The sequence below is a fragment of the Abramis brama genome, assembly GCF_963993115.1.
Source record: "Abramis brama genome assembly, chromosome: 25".
Taxonomy (NCBI): domain Eukaryota; kingdom Metazoa; phylum Chordata; class Actinopteri; order Cypriniformes; family Leuciscidae; genus Abramis; species Abramis brama.
In genome coordinates this window covers 28,637,334-28,649,156 of record NC_139987.1, presented here as the reverse complement: position 1 = coordinate 28,649,156, position 11,823 = coordinate 28,637,334, and the positions used below count along the sequence as shown (strand labels likewise).

Here is an 11,823-nt window from a genome sequence, read left to right as displayed (position 1 = left end):
TGATCTCCGGTCAGGTGGACGCGCGGCGCGCTCTATGTTCTGTAATTACACAGATATTTAAATAAATTAAATACTTTTGAGACGCTGATCCGGGATCAGCTTTTATTTGCACTTTCAAGCGCTGCATAGCGGATCTTTCACAGTCTGTAAAACAATCAGCAGGAGTACTTTGACGTACATCGTACATGACCAAAAAGCATGGAAATACTACAGTACTTTTTCGTTAACGACATACAAAATTAATACATAGTAGTTCGTTCGTTCGCCACATCTGATGTTGCTCTGCAATCACACACACTCAATTCTTCCCTGAGACTCACATCGGGTTCAACTTCAAGCATTATTTAACGCAGGGGGATTTCAATCTTTCACATTCAAAGGACACCAATAAACACAATTAAAATATACTCACAATTTATATGGTGAAAAAGTATAATATTATTCAAAATATCTCGCTTTGATTTGTATATGTTACATTATTATGTTTTTCACCTCACTTTAATGCTGCACTGTTATATAATTTAAAATGATTTCTATTTATTTCATCCAATCTTATATTCATTTATTTTTGCACTTTTTCTCTGAGCTTTTCTATGGAGGCCAGATTGAAAACCCCTGGTCAAACACAGAGAACAGTGGATGATAAATATCAGAGAACAGTGGATGATAAATATCAGAGAACAGTGGATGATAAATATCAGAGAACAGTGGATGATAAATATCAGAGAACAGTGGATGATAAATATCAGAGAACAGTGGATGATAAATATCAGAGAACAGTGGATGATAAATATCAGAGAACAGTGGATGATAAATAACCTGCAGTTACACAGAAGCCCATACACACTTTCTAATTAGTGCAGAGGTAAACAACTAACTACTGACACTAGTTCTAGATGCAGCACATGGTGAACCGCTGATTAAAACACACGCATTGGATGGAATAAACAGCAGCGGATCAGAAAAATAATAGAAATCATTAATGTTCACACACACAAACACCCACACACACATACAAAATGATGAAAAAAAGAGAAGTGAAAGGCAGCAGGTGTAAAAATAGCAAGTGGGCCAGAACTGAAGGCATCTTGTTTTCCAGTAAAAATATCTAAACAAACATTCTTTAACCAAGATGCATTTACTTGAGAAGCTAAATGACATACATGATATTTTAAATAAATTTTAATAAATATCATTTTTTAAGACTTATTCTTACGTCTTTTAATATTGTATAAAATGATGTGGCCAATGACAGAATGAGTGCAGTGTGCTTGCAGAGACTCCGCCCACACACTCTTCTGATTTTTTATTGATTTGGTTGTGATGTGATCTTGGTTGTGCAAACCAAGACTTAATATCTGATGTCATTTGGCTTCTCAAGTAAATATATCTTAATTTCATTCAAAAATACTGAGGAAGAAGCTCATTTTTGTGAAGAAGCGTCTTGTGTCTGTGGTTTGAGCGGACGTCTCTTCATCGTCCTGATGCTGACGCGTGAAGCTGCTACACCACACTGCTCTTCTGCAGCTCCTCGATCAGAGCTGTGGATGAAAGCACAACAATCCCAGTGTCAAATCTAGAACCGCACTGAATTTCAGCAGAAGAGCAGCAGAGGAAGAGCACGACTGACCGCTGATGATTTCATCTTTGGTTTTCTGCAGCTCTTTGCGCATCTCCTCCAGGATTTCCTGTTATCAGACACATCATGCTTCAGTAAGTCAGTCTGTTCAAAAGAGAAACGAGTCGATGTGTGAGGAGGAGCTGCTGACCTCTTTGAATTTCTCCAGGTCGGAACCGTCTCTGGATCCAGAGTCTCCTCCGGTGCTGCTGCCGGGCCTCGTCCTGCAAGAACCACAGACACATGGAGCTTTAGTGCTCAGAGACACACAGAACCCTCAGAGACACACAGAACCCTCAGAGACACACAGAACCATCACAGAACCCTCAGAGACACACAGAACCCTCAGAGACACACAGAAGAGCCACGAAGAACCCTCAGAGACACACAGAAGAGACACACAGAACCCTCAGAGACACACAGAAGAGACACACAGAACCCTCAGAGACACACAGAACCCTCAAAGACACACAGAACCATCACAGAACCCTCAGAGACACACAGAACCCTCAGAGACACACAGAACCCTCAGAGACACACATAACACTCAGAGACACACAGAAGAGCCACACAGAACCCTCAGAGACACACAGAAGAGACACACAGAACCCTCAGAGACACACAGAACCCTCAGAGACACACAGAACCCTCAGAGACACACAGAACCCTCAGAGACACACAGAAGAGACACACAGAACCCTCAGAGACACACAGAACCCTCAAAGACACACAGAACCATCACAGAACCCTCAGAGACACACAGAACCCTCAGAGACACACAGAAGAGACACACAGAACCCTCAGAGACACACAGAACCCTCAAAGACACACAGAACCATCACAGAACCCTCAGAGACACACAGAACCCTCAGAGACACACAGAACCCTCAGAGACACACATAACACTCAGAGACACACAGAAGAGACACACAGAACCCTCAGAGACACACAGAACCCTCAGAGACACACATAACACTCAGAGACACACAGAACCCTCAGAGACACACAGAAGAGACACACAGAACCCTCAGAGACACACAGAACCCTCAGAGACACACATAACACTCAGAGACACACAGAAGAGACACACAGAACCCTCAGAGACACACAGAAGAGACACACAGAACCCTCAGAGACACACAGAACCTTCAGAGACACACATAACACTCAGAGACACACAGAAGAGACACACAGAACCCTCAGAGACACACAGAACCCTCATGGACACACAGAAGAGACACACAGAACCCTCAGAGACACACAGAACCCTCACAGAACCCTCAGAGACACACATAACCCTTAGAGACACACAGAACCCTTGGAGACACAAAACACTCAGAGACACACAGAACCCTCAGAGACACACAGAAGAGACACACAGAACCCTCAGAGACACACAGAACCCTCAGGGACACACAGAACCCTTGGAGACACAAAACACTCAGAGACACACAGAACCCTCAGAGACACACAGAACCCTCACAGAACCCTTAGAGACACACAGAACCCTTGGAGACACAAAACACTCAGAGACACACAGAACCCTCAGAGACACACAGAAGAGACACACAGAACCCTCAGAGACACACAGAAGAGACACACAGAACCCTCAGAGACACACAGAACTCTCACAGATCCCTCAGGGACACACAGAACCCTCAGAGACACACAGAACCCTTAGAGACACACAGAACCTTTATAAACACACAGTACACTCAGTCCGAAACATGAAATACCTGCTCAACGGAGCCGCGGTTGCTGGAGAAACTGGGCTCTTCTCCTGAGTCTTAGACGCTGAGTTGACCCTGTTTAAACCAGTGTGCATATCATTAACTAAACCAACTAAAAACATTTTTGTTAAGCTGAAATGAAACAAAACATAAATATAAAATAAAAAAACTAGACAATAATTAAAACAAGATGAAGTTCAACGATTACTATCTGAAATAAAACTTTAAAAAAAACTATTTAGAAATATCTTTAAAAACAAAAACTAATACAAATGACAAAAGCTATAACTAAATAAATAAAATTAAAATGAAAACTGATGACATGTTTAACTGATCCTGTGAACAGACACACAGAAGAAGACGCGACTTTACCGTGAAACGGACGACGGCTTCTCCCACGGCTTCTTCACCACGTCTGCTTTATCTGAATGAGAAACATAAAGCACGTTTGAGGTCAGGATGTGAAGTGAACCGTTCAGTGTAAACAGGAAGTGCGGTAAGAAGTGATTTTCTCACCTGCAGATCTGGAGTCATTGCTCACAGAATCAGTCTGAAAACAGAGATCAGAGATCAGAGATTGGTGTCACCATCACACAGAGCTCCAGTAAAACACAAACACACTTACGCTGCTCGCTTCAACCTTCTTCGCCCCTGGAGTGTCCGTAGCTTTTCTTCTGTAACACACAGAGAGGAAGATCTGTAAATAAGGCTGCAGACTGTCTGATGGTCGTGACGCATTACTGAAGTGGAGCTGCTTTATTCACCGAAACCATGATTTCAGAATGACTCATACCCAGCTGACAAAAATATGTTCAAAGAGCGTTTTGCTAACGTTCCCATGACTGAATGAATTTTCTCTGACTGTTCAAAATCGTTCTGAATCGAATACATCATTCATGGAATGTTTTCTTCTGAAATGTTTTAGTTAGACGTTTATTAAATGTTACTTGTTTCAGAACGTTCAGAGAACATTCAAAAGTAACGTTCACATAATGTTTGAAGAATGATACGATGGAACGTTTCCTTAACGTTCACATAACCAAGAAAAATAACGTTTTTAAGACAAAAACTGGACATTTTGAACAGTCGGAGAACATTCATTCAGTCATGGGAACGTTAGCAAAACACTCTTTGAACATATTTTTGTCAGCCGGGTATCTGCGTTTAGAGGCGAGTTATTCTGAAATCATGGTTTCGGTGAATAAAGCAGCTCCACTTATATTGCTTGTTGCACTCTCTACCATTCATAGTAATATGAGTGCACAGTCTTTGTATACAAGTATAAGTAATTTGTATAAGTAAAGAGATGTAAGATCTGGCTGTTAAACGACTTTCTGTCTAAGCGTGTCGTTTTGGACTAAATTTATGCTATAGTATTCCAGAGCAAACATCATATGATTGTGGTGGTATTTAACTGACCGTCGAGCGAGAATTGCGCTCATTTCTCCCATCAGTCCTGGTCCTCCTCCTCCTCCTCCTCCTCCTCCTCCTCCACCTCCTCCACCTCCTCCACCTCCTCCACCTCCTCCTCCACCTCCTCCTGAACTGGCGCTCGCCGCAGGAGCCGGCGCTCCACTGTCGTCCTGCACATCCAGTGAACAACCAGCAGAGGGCTCTGAGTTCATGCATGAGAGTTTCTCTACGCTTTTGACTTTAACGGCCATCATTGTACACAATAATATTTAAAGTTTCTGAGGGGCAGAATTAAAATAAAAAAAACATCTTGATTTTATGTTGTTTAGCTTAGTTTGTCTCATTTTAAGTCATCTTGAGGCCCCTGGTTGAAAAGCGCCAGTCCACGACCTCATACAGTGGGTGTTTACATCTGTCAGGGGATCAGATCTGTAGTTTTGATGTATCATGGACAACACTGAAGGACCGCCCACTCACCTGTCAATCATTCACTCGGATCATGTACAAAAACTCAAACATAGAGACAGAGCGACACACGTCATAATCTGAAAACCAAGCCCACCGAGGGGGAAAACGTCTTAGGTTACATATGTAACCCTGGTTCCCTGAAGAGGGAACTCAACCTGTGTCGAGACACTGTGGGAACGCCCATGCGTTTTTGCGCCATGAAGCACGTGTGAAATCAGTCCAATGGTGTGACGATACCCACTATACCCCATAATAACCAATGCCTGTCTGTGTGAAATCATTGCTTACACTAAGATACAAGCATCCTAGACCCTGGAGCCAAGATCCAAGTTATACAACCTCAGAAATGTGTGTGGTGAGGACCAGCCTGCCGCATCACAAATGTCATGAAGGGAGACATCCGACAATAAAGCTTTTGAGGCAGCCATACTCCTGGTAGAATGGGCCCGGATAGCCATAGGTGAAGGCTGACCAGCCACTTCATAAGAGAGTGAGATTCTCAACCTCAGAGTGCCACGAAGAAAACGAGTAATGAGAGGATCTCTCCCCAATTATGCACCACCCAGAGGAGTGTGGTAAGCAGACACGCATACACCTTTAAGGTGGAAGAAGATAATCCAGCAGAGAAACGTTCTTGCAAATAATCAAGTACTGAACCAAAGGGCAGTTGACTGGATCCAATTGACGTTCTCCACACCAAGAAGAGAACAGTCTCCACTTCAGTGCATATAGTCTTCTCGTGGAGGGAGCTCTGGACTGGAGAATGGTTTCCACGACCTCGGTCGAGAGACCAGATTCTATGAGCTGGGCCCCCTCACAGTCCACAGTTTCCACAACTCCGGGCGAGGACGATAAATCGTGACCACTGCTTGGGACAATAGGTCCCTCCTGATCGGAATCTCCATCGGAGAGCCGTCTAGAAGGAACACATCAGGTCCGAGAACCAATCTCGGGCCGGCCAGTACAGGGCTACTAATAAAAGACGGCCCATCCCCCGTCCCGGCGAACCCTTTCCAGAACTCCTGGGAGCAAAGATATCGGAGGAAAGGCGTACAGGTATAGCCTTGGCCACAACTGAACCATCGCATCCAACCCCAGGGGAGCTGGATGCGTGAGGGAGAACCACATGGGACAGTGAGTTGTCTCTTAAGATGCAAATAGGACTACTTGTGCTTGACCAAACTTCTCCCATAGGAGCTTCACCAACTCGGGAAGTCTCCATTCCCCGGGCCTCAGCCCCTGTCTCGACAAGATGTTCTGACCCACCACTGCAGGGGTCTCATGTACAAAAGGCTAAAAGTTATTAGGTTGGACGCAGCTGCCATAAGACCCAACAGTCTCTGAAACTATTTTACAGTGAGTGTCTGGCCGAGTTTTACCCCATTTACACTGAGAGAATCGATGCTATACGAACGGGACAATTGTGCCTGCATTGTCGTCAAATCCCAAACCATGCCTGGAAAAGTGAGCCTCAACCCCAACGTTCTTATGTGAGACAGAACGACCTCTCGATGCAGGACTGTCATCTGCTCAGAGCTAAAATTAACCAGTCGTCGATTTAATTCAACACGAGAATGCCCTGGAGTCTCAGTGGAGCCAGAGCTGCATCCACGCATGGTGAAAGTGAATGTGCGGGATGATAAACCTAGGCCGAAGGGAAGAACCCGATATTGGTACGCTTTGCCCCCCGAAAGCGAACCTTAGGAACTTCCTGTGATGAGGATGGATGGCTACATGGACACGTCCTTCAAATCTATCGTGACAAAGACTGAATCTGTGACACAATCTGTTTGAGTGTAGCATCCTGAACTTGAGTTTCTGAACCCTGCGGTTTAGTTGGCGCAGATCTAGAATAGGACGCAACCCTCCATCCTTCTTTGGAACAATGAAGTAACGGCTGTAAAAGCCTGACTCCCTGCTGGGAGAAGGAACCCTTTCTATAGCCTCCTTTCGTAGAAGAGTCTGAACTTCATGCTACATAACCAAAGCCTGCTCGGGGTCAACCACCGTAGGGAGGATCCCAAGAAATCTGGTCAAATGAGAACCGAACTGAATTCTGTAACCCTTTTCTCTAGTGAGCAGGACCCAACGAGATATATTTGGCAGTAGCTTCCACGAAGCTGGGCGAAGCAGTCTCGGGGACCATAGTTCGGCGAGGAAGAAACTTCTGGAATGCCGCTGCTTGTTTCTTCGCCTCCTGAAACCTCTCAAACGATGTTAACCAAGTTTCCAAAAAGGCCAGAAGGCGAGAGCGGAGCGTCCATTAGAACAGATCTATCCCTATCTTTCATGTCGGATAGATTTAACCAAAGATGTCTCTCCGTGGCTGCCATTGACCGGCCTACTGACTTAGCCGTCTCCTTGGTGCCCAGAAGAGACAAATCTGTTGTGCGCTTTTGTGCACTTTTGTGTCCTTAAACGCTCGTTTTTTGGGGTTGACAGCATATAAAAACTTATTTCTGGGTTTTTTAGCTTGTTTGCTGTACACCTTGTCACATAGCAGCTTTTAGACATTGATTTGTTTTTTGTTATAAGTCAGAAATGACAAGGAGGCAGCTTCTTGCAATACAAAGTCAATGGAGACTGTTGGAATGCGCTCTGTCTCTATACAGGCCTCTTATTAAACATCACTGAAGATGAACACGGTGGATCAGGTGAACTTCGGACTGACCTTGGCCACTTTCCGTAGTTTAGCTCCAGCGAGTGCTGCGGCCAGACCTCCATCTCCTCCTAGTCCTCCTCCTCCTCCTCCTCCTCCTCCTCCTCCTCCTCCTCCTCCCCCTCCTCCTCCTCCTCCCCCTCCTCCCCCTCCTCCTGAGGGCGGGGGCGGGGGTGGTGGAGCTCCTCCTCCTGAAGGAGGTGGTGGTGGTGGTGGGGGCGGCGGGGGTCCTGGAGCAGGTGGAGGTCCGGGTGGAGGAGGAGGAGCAGAGGCCGGAGCGGGAGGAGGAGGCGGGGCTGGCGCCGCAGATGCCTGTCTCTCTCTCTCCAGTCGCTCTTGCTCCTGTCTCTCTCTCTCCTGCTGCTCCTGCCTGAACACACACACCAGTTACACTCAGCATCTCACTGACATCCACATGAGAACCATTTAAAATAGTATTTAATAAATGCACAATTAAAAAAATAAATGCACAAATAAATAAATGCAAAAATAAATGAATAAAATGAATAAATGCACAAATAAATGAATAAATGCACAAATATATTAACAAATGCACAAATAAATAAACACAAAAATAAATAAATAATTTATTTGTGTGTTTATTAATGTATTTGTGCATTTGTTATTGTGCATTTATTAATTTATTTGTTTGTTTATTAATTTATTTGTGCATTTGTTAATTTATTTGTGCATTTTTTTATTAATTTTTTTATTTAACAAATGCACAACTAAATTAATAAACGCACAAATAAATTAATAAATGCATAAATGCATAAATACAGAAATAAGTTATTAAATGCACAAATTAATAAATAAATGCAACATTAATAAATGCACCAAAAAAAAATGCAACATTAATAAATGCACAAATAAATTTATAAATGCACAAATAAATAAAAGCACAAATAAAAACTTAAATGAATAAATAAGTCAATTAAATGCGCAAATAAATAAATGCACAAATATATAAATAATATATATTTTCACAAGGGCAAATACATAAATGAATAAATATATATTCTCAGGGACAAAAAAAAATTAAAAAAATTTATATATATATATATATATAAATAAACATAAATATTATACAAAAAGAAATATACATTATATTATATATTTTCAGAGGGACTGATAAATAAATATATATATATAGTATATTCTCAGACAGACAAATAAATAGAAAACTCGTATCGCTTCTGTAATGTGACGCATGAAACGCATGTTCAGTGAGAAATAAATGTGGGCGGGACTTGATGTAATTGGTTGATGAATAAGAGGGACTGATGACATCAGCTGAGGAGGAAAAGTGTTACATTCTGATGAGTGTAGAATAAGATCACTGACGAATCACTAACAGTAAGTGAAGTGAATCAGGATAGATTTGGACTGTTGTGCAGGTCTGATCTAATGATGATGATGAAGATGATGATGATGGTCATACCTCCTCTTCTGCTCTAACTCCTCAGCGCTCGGGCCGTTCTGAGCCGGTCGAGGAGGAAGAGGACACGCACCTGTACGACAGAAACCAAATCACACAGATAAGACCAAACTCTAAACATACAGGTAATACGAGACAGTAATAATAATTCCTGATCACTGACCCGAATCTGCCTGACCGCTGAGCACGTCGAGCGCGTGCATCATCCAGCTAGCGAACTGAGCCGCGTCTTCTTTACTGACGAAGTTTAGCCCCCACACCTGCCGCGAGTCCCGCCACTGGTGGAACGTGGGAGTGGCCTGGTTATATTTGATCCCGCGGACCAGAGGACAGTTAATGACCACCTGCACACACACACACACACACACACATCAGAACACACTGGAGCTCCGCTTACAAACCCGTCGCTGTTCTGCATCACATTCACAAAGGACAGGGTACATAAAAGATTAATCTGAATGACAACTAAACAAAATACCATGAGGTTCTGACAAAATGTAAATTTCTCCTAAAAGTCGCTGTAGTCAATAATTGTACCAAAATTACATATTTAAACTTTTTTTTTTCCTTGAAAAAAATTATTCATACCTTGGACAGTGTTTATATGTGTTTATATGTGAACTATAAACTTTTATCCCAGTACTTCTGTGATGATCTGAATTGTTGTAAAACAGAAATAATGATACTCTGTGGTTAAAAAGTTTCATATCTATTGATGACACCTCTCTCTCTGGATCAGAGCGCAGATCTGCACGTCTACAGGCTTTCCTGGAGCTCAAACAGTAGCGCACTGGCGCTTGCAACACCAAGGTCATGGGTTCGATTCCCAGAGAAAGCAAGAACTAATAAGAATATAAATGTGTACCTTGAGATGCAATGTAAGTCGCTTTGGATAAAAGCGTCTGCCAAATGCAGAAATGAAAATGTAATGTTCACTGTGATCGAACTCGGTTTAATAGACAGAGCGGAATCGTTGTCATTTAGGAGTAAGATTGCATGGGAGTTTGAATCAAGATCTTTTAAAGATTAATCATGTAGCTCTAGCATATGAATGCAGTAGATGAATGCAATTACTCCTTACATTTTGCATGGCACCAAACTTTAAGTTTATCTCAGCTACAAAAGTAGTGATATCGCCATCTACAGGGCAGTGAAGGTACTACAGCTTGTGCGTTTTTCTCTTATTCGCCCTAAACTGGTCATCAAGGCCACTTCACATGATGCGCGTGCATTAGCAGGACGTTGCTGAAACGCAGGTGTTTCATACGAGATGAGGACATGATGAGGCCGAAACCAGTGACTACTTCATTTATTTATCCAATTTATTGAAGAGATGTTTATTGGTTTACTTGCGCCCTTTTGGTTTGTTGAGGACTAGTTCATCTTTGAGCCAACATTCAGCACCAGTAAAACACTTCAGGTCTGTTCACGTTTCGTTTACTCAAGTTGCATTGGAATTAGTGACTTGTAACTCAAGAGATAATTTCGCTGTACATTTGCTCAAGTATTGTTTTTAGGTACTCTTTACACCTCAGACGATCTCACAGGAAATGAAAGACAATTCAGGAGCTGTGAGACCGAGACGTCTCAGAGAAAACCACAGAGATCTGCAGCACACAACACTTTCCTACGATGCCCAGCATGCAAATAAACAGCAACGAATGCATTAACACACCAAACATGAAGATATTCAGAGTAAAACTGAACATACAGTATCTACAACACAATCTCTGTGACTTCCTCCTTCCTCGTGCTGTGGCTTCACACACACTAAACTTCCCATGATTGTCTAAACCTGTCTCACACATTAAATGCCCATTTACCTGGTTTAAATGGCTTTAAAGCAGTGGTATAACGCCCTTTTCACAAGATGTAAAATAAGTCTCTTTTATTTACAAAAAAAAAGGTTTATGCTACTAACAATGCCTGAACTTCGTATTTTGAGCACTTCTTGGATTGTTTCTTGCCTCTTCATGATGACTCGCTTAATTTAGTCTTAATTTATAAGTCGCTTTGGACAAAAGCGTCTGCTAAATGACTAAATGTAATGTAAATGTAAGTCTCTGATGTCCCCAGAGTGTGTGTGTGAAGGTATAGCATGTTAAAATTGTCACTGTTTGAGGGTGAGCAAAAACGCACCGTTTTTGTGTGTGTGTCCCTTTAAATGCAAATGAGCTGCTGCTCCCGGCACAGGGGGCGGAGCTTCAAGAGCTGGTGTCCTTTTACCTCACACAGACATGCACTGAAAATTTCAAAAACTTTTAGCCTGTTGTGTTCAAACCGGAGTTTGAAACCACTGCACTGGCCATTATAGACGTATGTGTGTTATCCAGCATTAATGGTGAGGAAAGACGCTTATACTGGGAGCGGCTCATATGAGGAGTTCTGGGAGTCTCTCCCTCAGTTCTGATTCCAGCTCTTGATTGTGGCATTTATTTGAGGTTTAGAATCCAGTATTCCTGTAATTCTTTGTCTTTTATGAATTTAATAAAAAAAA

At 42.6% G+C, this 11,823-nt stretch overlaps 1 protein-coding gene across 1 annotated transcript in view; it reads right to left on the bottom strand.

The window, feature by feature from the left end:
* Positions 1 to 88: 88 nt before the first annotated feature.
* The window catches only part of vaspa (vasodilator stimulated phosphoprotein a), an 18,162-nt gene continuing 6,427 nt past the window's right edge, over positions 89 to 11,823 (bottom strand). The window contains exons 3-13 of the mRNA XM_084103962.1: positions 9,490 to 9,670; positions 9,330 to 9,399; positions 7,901 to 8,258; positions 4,768 to 4,931; positions 3,974 to 4,022; positions 3,865 to 3,898; positions 3,721 to 3,772; positions 3,355 to 3,423; positions 1,770 to 1,842; positions 1,631 to 1,688; positions 89 to 1,541 (exon numbers count right to left, since the gene is read on the bottom strand). Of these exons, the coding sequence (XP_083960088.1) occupies positions 1,504 to 1,541; positions 1,631 to 1,688; positions 1,770 to 1,842; positions 3,355 to 3,423; positions 3,721 to 3,772; positions 3,865 to 3,898; positions 3,974 to 4,022; positions 4,768 to 4,931; positions 7,901 to 8,258; positions 9,330 to 9,399; positions 9,490 to 9,670 (1,146 nt within the window). The 3' untranslated portion in view covers positions 89 to 1,503. The remainder of the gene's footprint in view (positions 1,542 to 1,630; positions 1,689 to 1,769; positions 1,843 to 3,354; positions 3,424 to 3,720; positions 3,773 to 3,864; positions 3,899 to 3,973; positions 4,023 to 4,767; positions 4,932 to 7,900; positions 8,259 to 9,329; positions 9,400 to 9,489; positions 9,671 to 11,823) is intronic.